At 40.1% G+C, this 24,773-nt stretch overlaps 1 protein-coding gene and 2 pseudogenes across 1 annotated transcript; all 3 read left to right on the top strand.

The window, feature by feature from the left end:
- Positions 1–6,640: 6,640 nt before the first annotated feature.
- On the top strand, positions 6,641–10,895 carry tp53rk (TP53 regulating kinase). Its single transcript, XM_035152917.2, has 2 exons — positions 6,641–6,910; positions 10,298–10,895. Exons 1-2 carry the CDS (start codon positions 6,688–6,690, stop codon positions 10,783–10,785), a joined length of 711 nt encoding a protein of 236 aa, XP_035008808.1. The 5' UTR covers positions 6,641–6,687; the 3' UTR covers positions 10,786–10,895.
- A 7,228-nt stretch (positions 10,896–18,123) lies between these two features.
- On the top strand, positions 18,124–19,020 carry LOC124851303 (annotated as a pseudogene).
- Positions 19,021–22,516: 3,496 nt separating this feature from the next.
- Positions 22,517–23,379, top strand: LOC124851574 (annotated as a pseudogene).
- Positions 23,380–24,773: the final 1,394 nt, after the last annotated feature.

A 24,773-nucleotide genomic window follows, 5' to 3' on the forward strand; every position in this document is an offset into this window, starting at 1 on the left:
AAATTATTAGTAATAATAACTATATATTAATTATTATTATTATCAATATTGTGTGGGAGGGGTTTACCCACGTGTGTATTATAATGACCCAGGGTGACCAATAGCAACAAATCTACCAGCCAATCACAATTGAGTTTTCGTTTCAAAGGTCTGTGGTTTCATCCAATGGTGAAGTGAGATAAGTTCTCACAGGCGATTTTGCTGCGATTCATATGCTAATTAGATCACACCTTCGCTAAGCGACTCCCAGGCGGCACTCCCCCCTCCCCAGCCCCATCATTGCTCTACCGGGGTTATGTTTCTGCCCGTTTGTGTCACGGGCGAATGCGGAATTTCGCATCCTGTAAACGTGGCACTAACTGCCAGGAATTAGGCGAGTTTGCAGGCGTTTGCAGTGGCGAAAATTCGGCTTTTCGTGTAGTGAGAGGGCTTGTTGTCTGTTTGGAGCTTAGCAGGGCTCTAATTTTTTCACCCTCGTCCCAGCACTGTCCCGAATATTTTTTTAACCATTTACTATTATCTGAGGGTCTTCCTAATCCTTCCTCTCACCTAGAGTAAAGAAAATTGGTACACATGTGTATCATGTCCAGAAGCACAAAAAAGCTTCCTGTCACTTTTTGCCACACCCAACAGGAAATATGCCATTTTGGATTGAAAATGCCATTTTGCTCGATTTTTGCTTGTTTTGATGTTTCTTTTGGGGGGGGGGGGTTATCACCTTTAATGGATAGGACAGAGTAAGCTTGTGAAAGGGGGATAGAGAGAAAGTGGGGGAGGATATGCATACATGGCCGCGGGTTGGAATCGAACCCGGGCCTCTGCGGGTTGAGGCCCTGCCTGCTTGTCTTGGGGCTTTTTAACACCTGCCAAGAAATTGTACTCCTACTAGAGCTTTCATCAGATCAACTACAAATTCAGTGAGTGTCATCTTAACAACACAGAGATTCAAATTTGTTAAAAGCTTGACATCAAATTTTGATGTCTTGACATCCAAACACAATGTTGTTGTATCTCAGACATATCTAGGACATACAAAGTCCAATCTACTCCAAACTGGAGATGTATGACAAGAGTCCCGGCCTGATGACATCTACAAAGAAATCATGACTCAAAATCACAGTGCCACCTGGTGGCAACAGGAAGTGTCTTGTTTTACACTTTGGTGTCCTCCACCTTGTTCATTGACTGCAACCATGTCAAACTTTGTGTATATGGAAAGTCTTGCCAGGACACACCAAATTACTGTAACTTCAGTGTACTGTGTTAAATCTCCCTCAAACTTTATTTGTGTAACAACAGCCCCTGCTTGAAGACATTCATATGGTTGTAAGGAATGGGCGTGGCCAGATAAGTGAATAGCGCCCCCTAAAGTGCAGCCCCAGCACCAAGATTGACCGGCATGTACATAAATCGATAGGGACATGTGTCATTACATTACGAACAAAAAACCCTCTTTGATCGATATGCTAGAACAAACAGGAAGCCATTTTGAATAAAGTGGTCACTTTTGACCATTTACACATGTATATGAAGGAACTCCTTCAAGAGCGCCACCAGCTGGCGACAGGATGTGACTTGTTTTATACTCGCAGTTCTACTTCCCACAGTGCACAAAACGCACACAACACTAAGCCGTTTCGCCCATTCCGTGTCCACTCGTTGCCCCACGGTGACAGCTGACTACGACGTGCACAAATGCGAGGGCCCGCAAGTGCTGCTTGCAGCCCTAATTATATTTATTTTTGCTCCATTCAAAGAAATTGGTTTGAAACTAAACTGAAAAGTTATCTGCAAACTGTTTCTTATTGTTTTATATTTAGTTTATGTGAAGCACTTTGTAATCAATAACAGCTACATACACCTTTTGTTATCAAAGTAATTCAGTACAGAACTGGAGTGTCTGCAACTCCAAACTCAAAGTACTTTTACCTCCAAATTTACAGTTCATTTATTTACTGTAAATTTGTTGTGTTGTCACATTAAACTGCAGTTCAATGTTTAACGTTTTATGATCCTCTGAACAGAAACTCTCAGTTCTGCTGTGTTTAGCTCTGTTAACTCTATTAGCTGTTAGCTCTGTTAACCCAACACTGCAGGACTCTAAGGTTTTTTCCCCTCCCCATTCATGGGGTGTGGCCTGTGTGCATAGTCTCCACCTAGTAATTTCACTGACTTATTGGATACCTTTGTTGGTTTTTCAGCCAATGAAGATAAAGCTATCTTTTGAATTTCAAGCAACATAATTCTCTCTGTGTCAGGCAGGTATATAAGAAATTTCTTCATAGGAAAAACCACAGACAGATTCCTGTTTTGTTGCTTGGTACACCACAGTAATATTCAGAAATTTCTTTTTATCTTTTTCCAAAACAACATCCCTTTTAAAGGCTATTTTAACAATCCCTCCTAAGGGCTATTTTTTAACAGCTAAAGAGTGCCTTTCAAGTAGACAAAAAAAATACTATCACTTAATTGTATTGATTTTTATTTTCCAACAACAGTATTTGAGGGTAAAGGGTAAATTTGTAGTCTTGATGACCACACAAAGCGCTTAACAGTACAGTTTACCATTCACCCATTCACCCATTCACACACACATTCATACAGTGCATCTATTAACAGCCCTTTTTTTCTATGAGGGGCAATTCGGGGTTCAGCATCTTGCCCAACGACACTTCGGCATGCAGATGGGGAAGACTAGGATCGAACTTCCGACCTTCTATTTGGAGGATGACCGCTATACCGCTCAGCCACTGCCGCCCAATTATTATTTAATAACTATTTGCATATGCTATAAATATATTAATATAAATAGCATAGTTCTGAAATATGGACCACAAATGATAGAATAGTGGTGCTTCCAAAAGGAAAGCCAAAAATGAAAAGGAGGAAAAGGAGAGACAGTTTAGCTTCAAAGTGGAAGCCTCATTGCCAATGTACAAGAATTTAAAAATGTTGTGTCTAAATTGTCAGACAAACCACATAAAATATGTATAATGGTTGAATGGTTGAAGCAACAATGGGATTTTGTTATTTATGGATATACAGTGTGATGGAAATTCATCTTGAGATTTGAAATAATGAAATTCTCAGACTGGAGTTGCCTTTGAGTCTTTTTAATAGTAAGCTCTGCAGAGGTTACACAACAAGCACGGGTGCTCAAAATGGAACTGGCTGCAAGTTCACAAAAGCCAGAACTTATACAAAGAGGCGTTTCATAAAACATAATATGAAAAAAAGACATGAAAGACATGAGATCATCTGTGTTTGTCCGTCCGCTGTAGCAGTTGGAAGAAAACATCACCAAATAAGGGCATGCACCCTGTTGATCAAGGGCATAGCAGTGAGACACCGCCAAATAAGGGTTCCATCCTGTCAGGTAGACAGTATCACAGCAGTGAGACACCTGGTCAGGGGGATTTCCACTACCTTAGACACTGGTCAGTTGAATTTTCCACTACAACAGCAATCAGGAATGATTACAAAAATGGAAAAGCTGGAGGGGTTGCAACTTTTATGAGGAATGGGATGAAGTATAATGTAAATGAGATAGGTAAAGAACAAGAATAAATAGTAATCAAATTATGGACAGGAACAGAGATAGTGAACTATAATAATTTATGTAATAGACTGACACCTGAGATATTAAATCCAGCAAGTGGACAGGTCCAAGGCAGAGTAATATGATGTGGAGATATTAATTCACACAATACATTATGGGGAAGTAATAATACAGACGCAAATGGGTCAGTTATAGAAGAGTTTATGGATGATATCCACTTAGTGTGTATAAATGATGGAAAGGGAACGCGATATAACAGTATACAGAATATAGAAAGTGCAATAGACCTGACAATTACATCTACAAGAATTGCTGGTATTAGTACTTGGGATGTATTTAACAAGTCGACAATAGGCAAAGATCACTACCCTTTTTTAACCAAAATAGAAATAGAAGGAGTAAGAATGCAAAGATGAAAATTAGATAAGGCAGACTCGGATGCATTCAAATTCTGCAAAACTAGCAGGAGAAAATATAACAGATGTGGAGGACATTAGTAAAAAAAATTATGGAAGCTATCATACAGTCAGCAGAAGAAACTTTTCCCAAGAGTATAGGAGGAAAAAGTAAAAGAAATGTGCCTTAGTGGAATGAAAATTTTAGTAAAGCAATTAAATTGAGAAATAAAGCATTTAGACAACTAAAGGCTCATCACACAATGGATACATTTATCAAATACAAAAAAAAGCACAAGCAATAGATTGTCAAAGCGAACATGCTGGAGGCAATACTGTGATAAAATTGATAGAGAACAAAACTGTTGAACGAAAATGAATGGCACAATTTAAAAAAAAATACTGGTTCTGACCAGTACCAGTCCATAAATGCAACAAATAATGCAGAAAAGGCAGAACTTTTAGCAACAGAATGTGTTAAGATATACAGCAATCAGAAAAAGCAACATTGTAGAGAAAATAGTCTAGCACAAAAACTAGGAGTTACATATAAAAGGGCCGCAACAGGGGATGACCTGGATCTACCAATTCAGTATATTTGAATTGAAGAGAGCCATTTCTAATGCACATTAAACTTGTCCAGGTAAAGATGAAATACAGTATGTTACAGGATGTTAGATCATATGAATGATAGCACACTTAAAGTAGTGTTAAGATTATTTAATAAGATATGGGATACAGTCATAATTCCAACAAGTTGTAAGCAATCAGTTATAGTTCCAATGCCTAATCAAGTTTTAGAACGATAGCGCTAACGTCACAGGTTGGGAACACCATGGAACAGATGGTTATGGAGAGGTTGACACATCATCTATAGAGTAATAACATAGTCTCTTGATATGAAAGTGGATTTAGAAAAGGGCATGGGACAATGGACTCTGTTCTATGTCTAGAATCAGAAATAAAAAAAAAGCCCAAACCAATAAAGAAGTGGTTATTGCTGTGGTGTGATATGCTACGGAAAGAGGGACTCCTTATTAAACTTAAAAATTTGGGATACAGGGTGTTAAATATCTTATTTGGGAAAACAAAAGTTAGAGTGGGCACAGAATATTCTAACAAATATTCAGTAAAAAATGTAAACCCACAGGGTAGTGTGTGTAGTCCAACATTCTTTAACATAATGATTAATTATATTTTTTAAACAGTTTGAGCAACACATAGGAAAATCCCTTTATGCAGACGATGGAGCACTCTGGGTCAGGGGCAGAAACTTAGAGTAATTAAAAAATAAAATTAATAAAGTGAAGGAATGGTCAAACAAATGGGGTTTAAAAATGTCAATAGAAAAATCACATATGTCATATGTTTTGTTAATCGCTAAAAATCAGTACAAATTAAATTATATCGACAGTTATTGGAACAGGTTGATGTGATTAGATTTCTTGGAGTTCACTTTGATGAAAAACTTGGTGCGTACATATAGATAAAGTGAAAAATGTATGCAAAAACATTAATAATATTACAATGTATGTCAGGGCAAGATTGGGGCAGAATGGCACTGTTAAATATGTATTCTTATGAGAGCAGCTCTAGATAATTGGTGTATAGTTTACATGTCTGCTGCAGAAACCAACTTAAAAAACCTAGATGTGGAACAAGCTCAGGCTCTCCGGATCTTTAGTGGAGCATTTAAAACATCACCAGTTGCAGCAATGTGAATTGAGATGGGGGAGTTGCCTATAAGGATCAAGAGAGTCAAGTGTATGTTGGCATATTGGGTGAATCACCAAGGACACAATAATTCACACCATACAAAAGCTGTATTACAGGAGTGCTGGGAGCATAATAAATCCAGATTTTTAAAATTTCGGATGGAAAGGGAATGCTAAAGCTCAAGAAGAGGAAAGTGGCCATGCCCTTGAGATTGTCATCGTATCCGATAGCATGTCAGCAATTGCCAGTATTAAGTTTATCAAATCCTCATTCAGACAAGATATTGTCAATGAAATTTTTCATGTGCTCCTTGGATTACATCAGAGAGGGTTGAATATATCCTTCCTTTGGGTTCCTGCTCACGTGGGAGTGAGTGGAAAGCAATAAGAAGGCAGATATATGGCAAAATAGTCATTAAAGCGATCGTCAATCGACATACAGGTACCACTAAGCAAAGCAGAAATTGAAAAATGTCTTTACGAATACAGTCACAAAATATGGCAAGAATACTGGGATTTAAATGACATAGAAAGACATTTGTACAGAATTTAAAGTGTTAAAATGTAGGCACTGGTGAGTGGAGCAGAGGAGAGAAAGTCATTACCCGTCTGAGAATTGGTCATACAGGATTAAATGATAGACGTCATCAAATAAACAAGCACCCAACTTGACTCTGCAAACACTGCAAAAAAACAATCATGAACACACACAGTGTCACTCATGAATTGATAGAGTGTAACAAATATAATGAACAAAGAAGGGAATTAATATCAGGATTAAAAGACGAAAAGCCAAATATTACATCAGAAAATGTGTTAGGAAAAACACCAAGGAATATACATAATCTTCTAATGAACTACTCAAGAGAAACAGGTCTTAAGAGAAAAACCATTTCATTTTAGTTTAGTTTACAGCCAATCTACTGCTCCACACTCCAGCCCAGAAGGTGGCGCTAATGCAGCTATAACCTGGTTTGCCAACCGCCAATAAACACCAGGACAAGAAGAAGACGACGACATGGCGAAGGAGAGAAGTGGGGTGATTCATGAGTTACTCAGAAAAGCAGAGTTATTAAAACAAGGAGCGGAAGCCCGAGTGTACCGGGCACAATTCCTCGGAAGGTCTGTGATAGTGAAAGAAAGGTTTGCAAAACGCTACAGACACCCAGGACTGGACGAGAAGTTGACTCACCGCAGGACGGTGCAGGAGGTCCGCTCCATACTGCGTTGCCGGAGGGCAGGTACGTTTGACAGCATCCTCAATCTTTTGTACAACTTTTTATATAACATGAACACCACTGTCCTTAGTTTGGAAATGCGGGCCGTGCACTCACCGGACTGCGGTCAAATGTCGGCTGCTGAATGTAATGCTTGTCTATTCGAGGTTTTACGGTATAGGTTCCTACTTAAAGGTAAAGTGTGGAACCTCGCTTCACCCCCTCCACTTCCGTGCGAGAAGATAGCTACGGTGGCCTTGCAGGTTTTTGTTTATAAAACAAAAACTATATTCTATGTGCTTTGCATAAAATCAACACGACAAGTACAACGCACAGTGGTGTTCATAGTGCAGCCTCGTGTTTACTGACTTAGTAATGTTACTGTATTGTTAGCTGTACAGTGCACGTCAGTCACTGACCGTAAGATGCCAGAGACACCACCAAAATGTAACTATATGAATACTGGGATAGTAAGTAACATGGATATTTTGACATGTAAACCTGTTATTGTTGTTAGGTTAAAAAAAATAGGAGCAGTTAAGAGAAGAACACTAAAGAACACGTTGGACTTGACTTCACATAAAACAACGCAAACAAAAATAACCAAAAAATAGGAAAGTCTCAACGTCCAGAGTTCAATCCGTATATTTAAACTAAATAAATTGAGGATGTCTCAACAAGCACAATCTTGGGCATAATTAGATGACAATATGGATCTATCCGTAAAAATAACTGTTACTAAACCAGCAATCGACTGAATACAAACATTGTATTTCTGATGCAAAGTAGTAAAACTGATATATCAACAACAAGCCGAAATTAATATTTATCTGGTAAAATTACCTGTTTAGCAGACAACTGGAGACTTCAGCGTAGGTCTGAAACTGTCTCTTTGCAGAGATTTTCATCCTGGAGATAATGCCATCATCGTTTCTGTCGTCATTCTCTAACCAGAAGGTCAGCGGTATGATCCAAGTCTTTCCCATCTGCATGCCGAAGTGTCGTTAGTCAAGATACTGAACCCCGAATTGCCCCTAATTGAAAAAGGTTCTGCCAATTGATGCACTGTATGAATGTCTGTGGGACAGCGTTTCCGCCTCTGTGATGATGTCTTTGCACACTCCCTTGTTTTTCTGTAGTATTATTAGTGAGTATAAGTTTTATCCTCCATTCAATGTAATTTCTGTTAGAAAATGTCCTACAAACCTTTCATAAGAACCTTCTCTGGGTTCTCGCGGCTCCTTAAAAAGTCTTAAATTAAAATCAACAAATCAAGGTCACAAGTTGTCTTAAATTGAGCATTAATTTGCTGCAAAATAAGGCAGTGAATTTAAGGCTGACGGGAAAATACAGTATGTACAGTGTCCTACCATAAAAATATCTTTTAGTACTGAGATAGTTTTATGTTTCTAATCGCCAAACAGTGTTGATTCCTTCTACGCTGAATGTTAAGTAGAGTGGCCACACAATTCCCAGTCTTTCTTCCAGAGTAATGTCTATCCATGTCATTTGCATTGTGTTTACCATTCATCAGTGTTGTTCTTAACACAACCAAACAACTGCAAATTCAAGAAAGAAGCAGTGTGAAGCAGTAAGACACAGTGATCATTTATATTCCTTTAGGCTATGCTGTAGTTTGAAAGTAAAAGCCACCGTTACACGGGACAAAATGAGTTCTGCCCCAGCGCAAAGATTTTAAAGTTAGGTTAGCTTTTATGGACACTAACCTTACCTTGGCCCTTCTGGTAGTTTTAGTGTTTATCCCTACTGCCCACCGCGGCAAATCAGAACTTTATTGTGTGCTTGTTAGGTGTATGTAAAGGATAAGTCAGCACATAAGTCAGATTTTGCGCAACATAACATAATAGTCATGTGATTGAAAACAAGTTTTATGTTCAAGTCAATGACCATAACGTTGTACAACAATCAAACTGACCAATAAATAACATCATATTAGTAACAACAACGATGTTAACAGTGATAACTGTAATTATGTGTGTGTTTTTAAAACATTTCTAATTTCCTCATATTTTTGAGCACTCTGTCAGTATGTAGCAGTATGGCGATGCAACATGGTGATATCCGTGGGAAGGCGAGCTGCGGAACATGTAGATATTAAATAGTATATATGGCTCACCTTCTACCGTAGCAAAAACAGTCCGGGTTTTATTTTAGGGTCACTACAGATATGAGAATTATATCCCATTTTTGCAAAGGGAGCCTTAACTGCTCAATTAACATATCTCCTCTAACAGACATTTTATAATACAATAAAAACAAAATTTTACAACTTGTATTATATATTGTCTCATATACATTTTCATAAAACAATGATATATAATAATCATCAGTGACGTAAAACGTGAGTGGTGTTCACTCTCACTTTTATCATATGTAAACTGATTCATTCATATGTTCATTGAACGCGTTCATGCACAGAGTAATGCGCCTCTGTGCAGTGGCGCTGATTTGATTTTTATTATTCAAAAAATTATCATGATAAGATTTTTTTCCATATCGCCCAGCCCTAGCTCCAGACTAACTTTTTTTACTAGGAGCATTGTAGCGCCTTACTGAAAATTTTAGGAGCACAAGCAGAAAATTCAGGGGCACACCTTAAATGGATCGTGATGGAGTTGGAGCTGACCTTGCAGTCTGTGTTGCCTAGACGCGTAGTTACATTTTTGGGGAGGTGAACGTCAGGGTCGCCATTCAGCAGACTCCAGAAGTTTGTAACTTTAGTGTAGTTAGCCCCTAAAGGAATTGATTTGCAGTTGAACAGTAAGCTCACCTTACTATGTCAAAATTAGACCTCCTTTGATGAGGTGGAACCCAAAATTGACCAGGTACAGTAACTGTCAAAAATGTAACATTCAATTGTGGGGTTACCCCACAGTATCAGAAGTGAGAGAGGGGTTGATAAATGTGCTAAAGGCATCAAGGATTAGCCACTGTGAACATGATTCTCACATTGCTTCAAACATTAAATAAAATTAGCTGGTTTTCAGTTCAGAGTGGAATGTTGATTTTATGGCCCCTCTCTAAGAAATGTGGAGGCAGAGGGACATAGGTTAATGAGTTGCATGCTGACCCCGTTCTGCCCCTAAATTCACCCTAAATACTTTGCTAGTCATAAATCTGTTTTGAGCAGCCTTACTCCAGGCAAGCAATTGGTGCAACAAGTGTGATGATTTGACACAGATGAACCCTATGCGCCTGTGTCATTTGTTAAATAATTACAGTATGACTTCATGTGATTTGTCAACAGTTGCACCACAAAGGATAATCCCAGCTATATCCTGTGAAAAGAAAAGAAAGGGAAAAAACTGAAAACACAGTTTACAGTTTATTAACTTTTGTAGCTTTCAAGCTATACTTTTTGAATAATCAATTTCCTTCTCTTCCCCTCAGGCATATCTGCCCCTGTAGTCTACTTTGTGGACTACACCTTCCACTGTATTTTCTTGGAGGAAATCCTGGGTTCCTTGACTGTGCGTGACCACATTGCATTCACTCAGCAGTCAGATTCCTGTGAGGACCATGAACTTGAGCAGCTGGCTCAGCGAGTGGGCCAGATCCTGGCAAAAATGCATGATGAGGACGTCATCCATGGAGACTTGACCACCTCCAACATGCTTCTGAGGCGCGGCCAGGAAGACAAAGAGTCAGACCTGGTCCTTATTGACTTCGGTTTGAGCTACATCTCTTCTCTGCCAGAGGATAAGGGGGTGGACTTGTATGTGTTGGAAAAGGCTTTCCTCAGTACCCACCCCAACACAGAGGCTCTGTTCCAGAAGCTGTTGAAGAGCTACACGGCATCTTCTAAGAAGTCATCAGCAGTCATTAAGAAGCTTGATGAGGTCCGGCTGAGAGGGAGAAAGAGGTCAATGGTGGGATAAGTCTCTCTGGAAATTATGTTTCTGAAAACATCCTACAAATATAAAGCTGTTATTGTGCATAAAACAGTTGTATGTGTAGTAATAACAAAAATAAAGTATTTTATAGAAAACCAGTTTTCTGTTGTCATAACGGGCTGAACAAAAGAAGATGGACCATGTAATATGGCATATCAGACCAAAGTATCACATACAAAAAGAGAGACTACTTTCCCTTCAGTGGGACACCCATCACCTTCATCATGTGCAATATTACAAGTAACTAATGCATTGGCCATTCTAAACATACCTGTTTGAATGGGCTGTGTAATTGGCCTGTGGTAAAAATGTATGTAGCCTGCAGTAATCGAGTTGCGGCGTATAAAGGCTGCCTGAAGGACTCGGTCTGCAGAACCCTGAGCCACACCACTGCTGCTGCACAAAGCCTATGCAAAGTTTATTCAAAGCCCAGTCAAGCTTGACTCAAGACGCAGAGCCCCCAAATTGGAGACACAGATGTCGCTGTTGTCATGAATGCAACTGTAGGAAAACAGCATTAATTATAACTGAATATATCAGTCAAAGTTAAATTACAAAAAAATACATTTATCAAATTTTGTTTATGTCCTCGAGACCTTCAGAAAGTTTGGTTTTTGAGTTATTTTTTGTCTTTGTTGAGATATTACTCATCCGAAGTGACATCACAACATTCCTCACAATGTTGTTGAACAGCAGTTTGTGATCAGTGCATGGTCAGGGCACATGCGAAGTACTAATGCACAACTCTGTTGATTGCTCCCAGGCCACTGGATAATGTACTCAAAGAAATATAATATGGGTGGAATAATAATTCCTGAGCAAATTGATTAAAAATTTCAGTTATTTCAAAGCACACTTACATTATACTGTTTGAATGTTGAGGTAATAATGAACATCTAACGGGCGGTAGCCATATCTAATTTCTGCTCCTTCAGTCTGTGATGCTGCAATTGTTTCTTCAATAATATTGGGAGGAATTTGTGATGTGATAATGCTTAAAATATTGGTATTTTGTATATTGCGGATAGTCTACTGTAAATTATCATTTGCATTTGCATATGCATTTCCTGCTCAAAATGCAGTGGGTGTGTTGAAATACTTAGCTGAATAATCCTGATCATGCTTGAAGGCTTTGCTGAAAATTTGTTGAAATCACAGAAAAGATTGGGAAGATCGGCGCAGTAACTCACTGCCCTCTGCCATCTTTTCAGTGACGTCATTATTGTCAAGTGCAATAATAAATCGGTAATCAGTCTGATTCATGTAAATATAAATAATGCGGTGACACTTGTGCGTAATGTTACGTGATCGATGCACTGACAGTGGAGCAGGGGTGTGCACAGACATTTTGGGGGCTAGGGGTTCAAGTGAGAAAAAGGCACTTCTCATAATAGAGAAAAAAACGTGTTTCTATTTAGAGCAATAAAACAGCTAAATAAAACCACCTGAGCTAAACAAACAATGTTGCTACACAGTTATGAAAGTTGTTCTATTAAAGACTTCCTGGTAACATCCTGTAACTATCTGGGGTAGTTTATTTTGAAAATCCAGCCTCCTTTCAGGTTTCCTGGTAACATCCTGTGACTATCTGGGGGGTTTATTTAATAAATCTTGGCTGGTATAAGTCATATTTATCGGACAGATTTAAATTTGTTAATGTTAACAATGACTCCTCCATGCACACACAAGTTAGTTATGGAGTTCCACAAGGTTCTGTCCTTGGAATGATACTCTCACCTTATATATGCTCGCTTTAGGCTTCATCATCAGAAAAGCACCACGTACACTTCCGTTATTACGCAGATGACACCCAGCTGTACATATCTATGAAGCTTGATGAATCTAATCACTTTGTAAGGAATAAGGAATCATCTGGAGCCCCACAGTGCATCGCAGCGTGCATTGAGGCAGCTGCTGGAGGCTAATGACTTGTGTGATGTGTGGAGAAGAATGAACGGCAATGAAAGACAATACACCGGGACTCATTCTAGACGAAATTTAATTTCCCAACAAGATTAAACCGGTTTTATTGTTTTAAACACTTTGCATAAAAAAATAAATAAGTGCAGCATACTTTGGTTGGTTGGTTTTACTGATTACTCTCTGGTTGTTTGCAACGTTTTTATGACAAATTTAAAGTCCAAAAGTGTGTACTGGCATTTTAACACAGTTCTTCTATGTGATGAAAATTTTAAAATAGTTTTTAGGTTTTTCTGGAGCCGTTTTAAAGACTTCAAACACGATTTTAAGTCTTTAAAACTATGGTGGGACTGAGAAAGTGGAGATCAAGCAGCTTTGTCAACAGTACACTCCTAATGTTTCTCGTTTTATCACCAAATCTATGCGGTATCTAGAGATGGGAATAGTGGAACTGCAGAGTTCTGCAGAGTCCACAGGAAATCGAGGCTGCATTAAAGACCTCAAAAGCCGCACTGGCAGGCCTACTGGGATCCAAGGCACAGGGGGGCAATTGTCCGTTCTCGTTTTCAGAGCGCTGCTTTGATGGACTCCCCTTCAAAGTACTTTTTCAGTCAGGAGAAGAAAAACGGGCAGAGCTGATTCATCCACGCTCTGCGATCTAATACAGGACAACTGCTGACTGACACCAGTCAGATCCGGCAGAGAGCTGTGGATATTTACTCCCACTTATTTAACAGCGACTACACTGAGGAGGAGGGGGTCTTTGACTCCTTCTGTAACGGATTACACAGAGTCTCGGAGGAGACCATCAAAGAACTGGAGGGTCCTCTGACTTCAGAGGAGGTGTACATGGCACTGCAGAGCATGCAGGGGGGAAAGGCTCCTGGAACTGATGGACTTCCACAATAATTTTTCAAAGCCTTATGGCCTGAAATGGGAGAGGATGTTTTAGAGGTTTTCACTGAGGTGTTTATATCTGCCTCAGAGCTGCTGCAGTTCTGACCCTGTTGCCGAAAAAGGGGGACCTCCAAGACATAAAGAACTGGCGGATTACAAACTGCTTTCAAAGGTCCTGGCTAACAGGCTGAAAAGGTGATGGACAAGATCATTCACCGGTCCCAAACCTACTGTGCCCGGCAGGTCCATTGTTGACAATTTGTCACTGATTTGAGATATTTTGGAACTCTCATCTCTTCATTGGGCTTCGATGCTGGTCTGGTTTCTTTGGACCAGGAAAAGGCATTTGACCCGGTTGAGCACCATTACCTTTGGAAAGTATTACAAAGCTTCGGCGTCAGCCCCGGACCTATAGCCAAGATTAAAGTAATCTACGTAGACATTGAGAGTATACTGAAAATGAATGGTGGTTTGTGTAAACCTTTTAAAGTGACTCGAGGTATAAGAAATGGCTACTCGATGTCCGGTATGCTCTATGCACTTTCTATCGAACCAATATTACACAATATTCGTTCTTTTATTGAAGGCAGGTTTTTTACCAGGTTTTAACACACATTTTAATTTGTCTGCTTATGCAGATAATATTGTTGTTTTAAAAAAAAAAAAGATGCAAACTGGTTAGGGGAAATTGTTGAAACCTTTCAGAAAATCTCAGCTGCTAAGGTGAACTGGGAAAAAAGCGAGGCCTTAGCAGTTGGGAGTTGGTCTGCAGGTCTCCCTCAGCTGCCAGGAGGGCTAAGCTGGAGGGGAGGCCTAAAGTAGCTTGGGGTTCATTTAGGGGAAGATGACATGGTAAAGAAGAGCTGGGAGGGAGTGGTGGAGAAGGTGAAGGGGAGGTTGGCCAAGTGGCTTTACCTTAAATGTCATACAGAGGTAGAGTTCTTATTATCAACAGCCTGGTAGCATCAACCCTCTGGCACAAATTGAAATGTATAGAACTCCCTGCTGGTCTGCTACAGAAAGTGCATTCCATTATGTTAAAATTCTTCTGAGACGAATTACACTGGATACCAGTGTGTACTATACCTGCCAAAGAAAGAGGGGGGCAGGGGTTAGTGCACCTGGGGATCAAAACAGCAATTTTCTACAGCACATACAAAGATACCAAGAGGGAGATGATTCACGGTCTATTCTACGTACTACGGTAAGCGAGTCGCGTCATTTCCTGTTTTCCTGCCGCTGGTGGTGGTCGCTGTCTCTGAACTAGCTCCTCTGCTAACACAGATATTTCTCTATATCACTACGGCTAAGTCTATAGTTAAACATCAACACATACCAACTCCTACTCTTTGGTGCTTAGTGATTCTGTGTCCTTACATCAGCGTGTCACCGGATTCTTCTGTTTGAGCTCACCCTCGTAGTCTAATATAGAAGCGATGGCATCTCTCTCTCCCTCTTGCTCCCCTGCTCTCTCTAGCTCCGAGTGTCTCATGTTTACTTACTCCTCTGCCTCCTTTAACAGTAGTGGTACATGTAATAAATGTAGTGTATTGGTAGCGATGGAGGCGAGGCTTAGCGACTTAGAAGCTCGGCTCCGCTGCTTAGAACCTCCGTTAGCTGTAGTTAGCCAGCCCCCGCTAGCCGCCGCGGAGCCACCTAGCTTAGCTTCCGCTAGCAGTCCCTCGACTTGTCCCGTGCAGCCGGGAGCCCAGGGCGGCTGGGTGACTGTCCGGAGGGGGCATAGTGCTACCCTTAAAAAGCCCACGATTAAAGACCCACCAGCTCACATTTCAAATAGATTTTCTCCACTCAGCGACGCACCCGTTGAGAAGCAAACTCTGGTCATTGGTGACTCGGTTCTGAGAAACGTGAGGTTAGCGACACCAGCGACCATAGTCAATTGTATTCCAGGGGCCAGAGCCGGCGACATCGAATCCAAACTGAAGCTGCTGGCTAAAACTAAACGTAAATACAGTAAGATCGTAATTCACGTCGGCAGCAACGACTCCCGGCTTCGTATGTCGGAGGTCACTAAAGTTAATGTGGAGTCGGTGTGTGCTTTCGCAAAAACGATGTCGGACACAGTAATTTTCTCTGGCCCTCTCCCTAACACAACAGGTGATGACATGTTTAGCCGCATGTTGTCTTTAACCGCTGGCTGTCGAGGTGGTGTCCTGTAAATGGTGTGGGCTTTGTAGATAATTGGCAAACTTTTTGGAGGAAACCTGGTCTTGTTAGGAGAGACGGCGTTCATCCCACTTGGGATGGAGCATCTCTCTTATCTAGGAATATTACCCAGTCTATTAAATGACAACCCAGAGTTGGGACCAGGACGCAGAGCTGCAGTGCTAAACACTTCTCTGCGCTCCCTCTGGACCAGTCACACAACCACAAACCCATAGAGATTGTGTCTGTCCACCGTCCCGTTACATTATTTAAACCAAACAATAACAGAGGGAGAATTCCACACAAAAATCTAATACAAATTAACACAACCTCTGCAACAACTCAGGAAATAAAGACTTTTAAATGTGGTCTGTTAAACATAAGATCATTGTCATCAAAGGCTATTTTAGTTAATGAACTAGTCTCAGATCATAAAATAGATTTATTGTCCCTCACTGAGACCTGGCTGCATCCCGATGAATATGTCAGTCTAAATGAATCTACTCCCCCCAGTCATGTAAATACACACGTTCCCAGAGAATTTGGTCGAGGAGGTGGAGTTGCTGCTATTTTTAACTCCAGTCTATTAATTAATCCTGAACCTAAACTAAGCTACAACTCATTTGAAAGTCTTGTTCTTAGTCTTCCACACCCATCCAAGAAACACCAACAGCCAATCATATTTGCTGTAGTTTACCGTGCTCCTGGGGCTTATACTGAATTTTTAACAGAATTCCCTGAGTTTTTATCAAACCTAGTCCTAAAGACCGATAAAATTATTATTGTTGGTGACTTTAATATTCATGTTGACAATAATAAAGATAGCCTTAGCGTAGCATTTATTTCGCAATTAGACTCAATAGGTTTCAGTCAGTGTGTACACCAACCTACTCATTGTTGTAACCACACACTTGACCTTATATTATCATACGGTGTCAAAATTGAAAATCTAACAGTACTTCCACGCAATCCAATTCTATCAGACCATAATTTAATAACCTTCGATTTTTCACTATCAGAATATATGCCACTAATAATGAACTCATTTTCAAGATGTTTACCTGATAGTGCTGTAGCTAAATTTAAGGAAATAATTCCGATTACATTTAAACCCGTACTATCCGTCGATATAAACAACAAATTCATTAAAAACCCTAGCTCCACTGAGATTGACCATCTCGTCGATAGCTCTGTAAGGTCATTACGATTAACATTAGACTCAATAGCGCCTCTAAAAAAGAAACATATAAAACATAGTAAATTAGCTCCGTGGTATAATTCCAAGACACATGAGTTAAAACAAGTATCAAGAAAACTAGAAAGGAAGTGGTGCTCCAGCAACTGTGTTGAATATCTCCTAGACTGGAAGAATAGTGTTAAAGCATATAAGAAGGCCCTCCACAAAGCAAGAGCTGCCTACTATTCAAAACTAATAGAAGAGAATAAAAACAACCCCAGGTTTCTCTTCAGCACTGTAGCCAGGCTGACTGAGAGTCACACCTCCACCGAACCCAGTATTCCTCGATCCCTAAATAGCAATATCTTTATGAATTTCTTTAATGATAAAATTCTAACCATTAGAAATCAAATCAACCATCTCCTGCCCTCAATTGGCACTAATACCCCATCAAGAATAGAAAACTCAGAAACGGCCAAGAATCTTACCAATTATTTAGACAGCTTCTCTCTGATCAGCCTCGATCAGCTGACCAAAATAATCTCATCTTCTAAACCTTGTATCTCAGACCCCATTCCTACAAAATTACTTAAAGAAATTCTGCCCCTAATTGACAGTTCATTACTGAACACAATACATCTGTCATTATCATCAGGATATGTACCACAGTCTTTTAAAATAGCTGTAATCAAACCCCTCCTCAAAAAACCCACCTTAGACCCAGAGGTTTTAGCCAATTATCGTCCGATATCTAATCTCCCCTTCCTGTCTAAAATCCTAGAAAAGTTGTAGCCAATCAGCTGTGTGAGTTTCTCCAGGAAAATAATATATATGAAGACTTTCAGTCAGGGTTTAGAGCCAATCACAGCACAGAGACAGCCTTGGCAAAGTCACTAATGATCTTCTAATAGCTTCAGATCAGGGGTTGTGTCTGTCCTCGTTCTGTTAGATCTTAGTGCAGCATTTGACACAATTGACCATAATATTTTATTACAGAGACTAGAACAGTTAATTAGCATTAAAGGAACCGCCCTAAAATGGTTTAAATCCTATTTTTCAGACCGCTCCCAATTCGTGCAAATTAATGATGAGTCATCTGTGCGCACCAAAGTTAACCATGGTGTTCCACAAGGCTCTGTGCTCGGCCAATTTTATTCTCATTATATATGCTTCCACTTGGAAACATTATCAGGACACACTCGGTAAATTTCCACTGCTATGCGGATGACACCCAGTTATACTTGTCAATAAAACCTGAACAAAGTAATCAAATAACTAAACTCCAAGCATGTCTCAAGGACATAAAAACCTGGATGACCCGCATTTTCTCTTATTAAACTCAGATAAAACAGAGGTTCTAATACTTGGCCCTAAACACCTTAGAGATACATTATCTAACGATATAGCTGCGCTAGACGACATTGCCCTTGCTTCCAATGAAACAGTCAGGAACTTGGGAGTGATCTCTCGATCCTGATTTATCCTTTAATTCTCACTTAAAACAAATTTCTAGGACAGCCTTTTTTCACTTGCGTAATATCTCCAAAATCAGACATGTCCTTTCTCAAAAGGATGCAGAAAAACTAATCCACGCCTTTGTTACATCCAGACTGGATTATTGTAATTCCTTATTATCAGGCTCCAGCAGTAAGTCGTTAAAGACTCTGCAGCTTGTCCAAAATGCCGCAGCACGTGTCCTGACAAGAACCAAGAAAAGAGACCACATTTCTCAGTATTAGCTTCGCTACACTGGCTTTCCGGTTAAATCTAGAATAGAATTTAAAATTCTCCTCCTCACCTTCAAGGCCCTTAACAATATGGCACCATTATATCTTAAAGAGCTGTTAGTACCTTATCAACCCACTAGAGCACTGCGCTCCCAGAATTCAGGCTTACTTGTTGTCCCTAAAGTCTCTAAAAGTAGAGTAGGAGCCAGAGCTTTCAGCTATCAAGCTCCTCTCCTGTGGAATCATCTCCCACTTTCAGTTCGGGAGGCAGACACCATCTGTACGTTTAAGAGTAGGCTTAAAACCTTCCTTTTTGATAAAGCTTATAGTTAGAGCTGGTCCAGGCTTGTCCTAGACCTGCTCTTAGTTAGGCTGCTATAGGTTTAGAAGGTCGGGGGACACATGACACACGGAGCTTCTCTTTCCAGCTTCTCCTTCCTCTTCTCAATCATTATCACATCAAAGTAATTCATATCCCATCAATACATGTTACTGACTTGACTTCTTCCCCGGAGTCCCTTTGCCTTATTGTCCGCAGACCCAGGGCCGCGGCTGTGGCCACATCATGGATTAGGATCTGTGGATCACGTATCAGAGGTCGTAATGGTGGATCCAGTATGGCGGATTCTGCATCGTGCTGGCTGATCGTGATAACAAAGGCAGATCCTTTATCGTGTTGGCATCTGATAATGGTGGTGGACCACGACCGAGGTGGCAGCTGATGATGGATCCTAATGGCGGCAGTGGACAATAACTGTGGACTATAGTGGCATCCGATCTTGATGGTGGATCATGATCTTGCTGGCTGCTCACCATGGACTATGATTGCAGCAGGACTGCTCGATACATAGTATTTCTCCTCAGACACTTGACCATTAATGACATTAATCCACCAAATCACTGACCTTCAGTTATACTTCAAAATGTTTACCCTAATCAATGCTGCTAAAACCTTTATCTTGATGTTCTCCTTTACACTTGACATCCATTGCACTTCTGTCCGTCCTGGGAGAGGGATCCCTCACATGTGGCTCTCTCTGAGGTTTCTACGTTCTTTTTTCCCTGTTAAAAGGGTTTTTAGGTAGTTTGTCCTTACTCTTGTTGAGGGTTAAGGGCAGAGGATGTCACACCATGTTAAAGCCCTATGAGACAAATTGTGATTTGTGAATATGGGCTATACAAATAAAATTTGATTGATTGAGAACAACAGATGCGGAGGGCCCCATGCCTGCGCCTGCTAAATCCGCCACTGGTTGGGAGACACTATGCTCAGGACACTGACATACACAGGGATGCTGCTCAGGGGTTAGAGCGGTCGCCCTCTAAACAGAAGGTCGGCAGATCGAACCCAGTCTTCCCTAGTCTTCATGCCGAAGTGTCCTTGGGCAAGATACTGAATTCCGAATTGCCTCTTCTCATAGAGAAAGTGCTATTAATAGATGCATCGTATGAATGGGTGAGTGTAAAACTGTACTTTAAAGCGCTTTGAGTCGTCATCAGGACTAGAAAAGCGCTATATAAATAAAGACCATACAGGTAATCAACATGTTTTTTAGTGAACACATAGAACACATATAATATATTATACAATAATATATTTACAGGTTTCACCACCACCATAAACCCCACAGTCCACAAAACGTTCAACACAGGAAGAAATCCAACTCAAAATTCTATTACGGGTTCCCTTCAGCTCAGTTCATTCAGTTCAGCTCAAAAAACATATATAAACAAAAATTAACTCCACAAACTAAAAGAAACAAGGAAAAAGAACAAGTTTCAAACCAAAAGAAACTGTTAGTTTCCTTTTACCTTAACAGTTTGTGCTGGGTTGTCAGAGAGAGACAGCTAAGAGAAGAGCAGAGTAAATGTGGAGTTATCCAAGGTGAAATGAGGGAATGAAGGTGATCGGTAAATATTGTGCATGGCGAATGAAAACAATGATGGTTTTCATGACCTCACAGTGTATTTTACTGCAAGTTGAGCATTTTGCTCCAAGCTCTCTCTCAGTATCCCACTCTCTACTCTCTCTCTTCCTCATTCCTTCACTGATGGATATCAAGTTCCTTGAACTGTGGCGCTAGCGGGCAGCAAAGTTTTGGAGGAAAAGGGGTGTTTACTGGACTTAATCGGCAGTGCATCCTTTGGTGAAATCCAGGTTGACACAGATGGTTTATATTCACCTGAAAGCCAATGCTGAATTAGCAACTCAGGTTATAGTAAAGACTGTACAGTGGTTACAAGGATGTTCCTGGATGCACCAAACCTTGTTATGGGTGACTTTATTCATTGCAATCCAGGCAAGTCATTGTGTAACTTTTACTAGTATGTAACTTGTTTGACGTGTCTTGAAAAATGCCTGGATCTCTGTTATGGATTCATCAAGGAGACATGTTTGGTTCCGGTTTGGTCAAAATAATCTATCCAAAGTCTCCAGGACTGCATACATCACTGTCTGTAAGGACTCGGTCATTCCCTGTGAACAAATTTTAATCTACCCTAATAATAAACCATGGGATGGGGTAAAATCTACGATGGGGACACAGTCCAGGGAGTGTCCTTTCTCCCTCAATAATAAGGATGACCACAATTTTTCTAATGAACTGTACACTTTTTATAATCGTTTTAATGTCTATGATTTTAGTGAGGATGTGGCTCCTGGGCAGATTTATGTTCAAGTTGATAAGGGCATTGGGCCTCATTCACCAATATTTTCTTAAGAACCCTACTTAAGTTCTTAAGAAGTTTCCTAAGAAAACTACACCAGATTCATGACACATTCTTCAAATGCAGAATTGTTCACATCTGTGTTCTTATATTGATGAATGCCATGTCTCAGTAAATTAAACGCCTGTGCCAGTTTTTCCTAATCAGCATAGGTAAACGGCCCGCCAATGCCCATAAAAGGGCATGAGACTCAGAAATCCCAGAAACTGAGAAGAAAAGAAAATATAAGGAGCCAGGAGTGATTGAACGAAAAACAACAGCACTGCAGATGAACCATCAGCTGAACATCTGTGGATACTCGACCTGAGCCTGACTGGACCCATCTGGACCAGACATGCTGGGTTGGGTTCAGACAAAATATTTTGAATAATATTCAGGTACAGGTCCTGCTCTGGAATACCTCCAGAATATATATATAGATATAAAAACACAAAGTTGGTGACATGAAAATAAAAATAATAAAATAATAAAATAAAATAAATGGGGGGTCAGAGACAGAAAGAGGGAGATAGATTAGTGCTCAGTGATAATAGGAGTTCCCCCAGCATTCTAGGCCAATAGCAGCATAACTAAGGGATGCTTCAGGGCTCACTTGAGCCCTAAGTATAAGTTTGATCAAAGAGGACAGTTTTAACAGTAGCCTAAAATATAGAGATGTTGTCTGGCTCCTGAACCCAGATTGGGAGCTGGTTCCATAGGATTGAAAGCTTGAGAAAGTTGTAGCCAATCAGCCAATGTGTGATTTTTTTCAGAAATGTAATCTATAAAGACTCTCAGTCAGGGTTTAGAGCTAATCACAGCACAGAGACAGCCTTGGCAAAAGTCACTAATGACCTTCTAATAGCTTCAGATCAGGGATTTGTGTCTGTCCTCGTCCTGTTAGATCTTAGTGCAGCATTCAACACTATGAATCATCATATTTTACTACAGAGACTAGAACATTTAATGGCAATAAAGGAACCACCCTAACCTGGTTTGTATCTTATTTATCAGATTCCAATTTGTGCAAATTAATGATGAGTTATCTGTGCATACCAAAGTTAACCACAGTGTTCCTCGGGGGTTCTGTGCTCGGCCCAATTTTATCTACATTATATATTGTATGCTTCCACTAGGAAACATTATCAGGACACATTTTCACTTCTATGTGGATGACAAGTAGTTATACCTATCAATAAAACCTGAACAATGTAATCAATTAACTAAACTTCAAGCACGTCTCAAGGACACAAAAACCTGGATGACCCTCAATTTTATCTTATTAAATTCAGATAAAACAGAGGTTCTAATACTTGGCCCTAAACACCTTAGAGATACATTATTTAATGATATAGCTGTGCTAGATAAAATGCCCATGCTTCCAATGAAACAGTCAGGAATTTGGGAGTCATCTTTGATCCCGATTTGTCCTTTGATTCTCACTTAAAACCAATTTCTAGGACTGCTTTCTTTCACTTACGTAACATCTCAAAAATCAGACATGTCCTGTCTGAAAAAGTTGCAAAAAACTTACTCCATGCCTTTGTTACATCCAGACTTGATTATTGCAATTCTGTGTTAACTCGCTCCAGCAGTAGGTCATTAAGGACTCTGCAGCTTGTCCAGAATGCCGTGGCACATGTCCTGACAAGAACCAGGAAAAGAGATCACTTTTCTCCTGGCTTCCAGTTAAATTTAGAATAGAATATAAAATTATCCTCTTCACCTACAAGACCCTTAATAATATGGCACCATTATACCTTAAAGAGCTGAGAGTACCTTATCAACCCACTAGAGCACTGCGCTCCCTGAATTCAGACTTATTTGTCGTCCCTAAAGTCTCTAAAAGTAGAGTAGGAGCCAGAGCTTTCAGCTATCAAGCTCCTCTTCTGGAATCATATCCCAGTTTCAGTTCGGGAGTCAGAGACCCTCACTATATTTTAGAGTAGGTTTAAAACCTTCCTTTTTGATAAAGCTTATAGTTAGAGCGGGTTCAGGCTTGTCTTGGACCAACTCTTAGTTATGCTGCTATAGGTCTAGAATGTTGGGGGACACATGACACATGGAGCTTCTCTTCCCAGCTTCTCTTTCCTCTTCTCCCCGGAGTCCTTGTGCTTTATCGTCATGGCAGCTGATCGTGGATCATGACGGTGGATCCTGATTGGGGTGGTGGATCATGACGATGGATTGTGGATTAGCATCTGATTGTGGTAGTGGCTCCTGATCATGGTGGCAGCTGATCGTGGACTATTATTTACAACAAGACTGGTTGATATACAATATGTTTACTGTAGAGTATCTACCATTACTGACAATAACTCCTCAATTCATTTGTCATTGCTGCTCCCTGCCTCTCAGACATTTTCTTATGTAAAAATACTTTCAACATCGACACACTTTCCATTTTGTTACAAACTGTTTTTTCTAATCAATGTTGTAAATACTGTTATTTTGCTGATGTTCTCAGTTACACAAGGCATCTAATGCACATATGTCCGTCATGGGAGAGGGATCCCTCAGATGTGGCTCCCTCTGAGTTTACAAAATTTTTTCCCCCTGTTGATAGGTGTTTTTTGTTAGTTTTTCCTTACTCTTGTTGAGGCTAGCGGATGTCGCACCTTGTTAAGCCCTATGGGACAAATTGTGATCTGTGCATACGGGCTATACAAATAAGATTTGTGGAGTGGAGTGGAGCCTGGTAGCTGAAGGTTCTACCTCCCATTCTACTCTTACAGACTCTAGAAACCACAAGTGAGCCTGCATTTTGAGAGAAAAGTGATCTATTGGGATAATATGGTGCTATGAGCAAGGTGCTCTTATATGATGGACATTGATTATCAAGGGCTTTGTATGTGAGGAGCAGGATTTTAAATTCTATTCTAAATTTTACAGGGAGCCAATGCTGAGAAGCCTAGGCAGGAGTAATATGATCTCTCTTTCTAGTTCCTGTCAGCACTCATGGTGCAGCATTTTGGTCCAACTGGAGGATTTTAACAGACTTACTGTGACATCCTTATGATAAAGAACAACAATAGTCCAGACTAGAGGTAACAAAAGCATGAAATAGTTTCTCAGCATCGTTTGAGACAGGATGTTTCTGATTTTCATTATATTGAACAGTTGGAATAAGGCTGCCCTAGAGACTTGTTTTATGTGCGGGGAAAATTACACATCTTGGCCAAACAAAACTCCAAGGTTCCTCACATTAGAGCTGGGAGCTAATGCTAATGCTAATGCCAAGAAAGGTAACTACTGTATCTGGTCAGACAATGTTTCTCTGAGATGTTTAGGTCCAAGTTCAATGTTCTGAGTTTTTTTCTGAATTTAGAAGTAAAAAGTTCTGGGTCATCAAGGCCTTAATGTGTTTAAGACATTCCTAA

This window comes from Hippoglossus stenolepis, chromosome 3, assembly GCF_022539355.2.
Source record: "Hippoglossus stenolepis isolate QCI-W04-F060 chromosome 3, HSTE1.2, whole genome shotgun sequence".
Lineage (NCBI taxonomy): Eukaryota > Metazoa > Chordata > Actinopteri > Pleuronectiformes > Pleuronectidae > Hippoglossus > Hippoglossus stenolepis.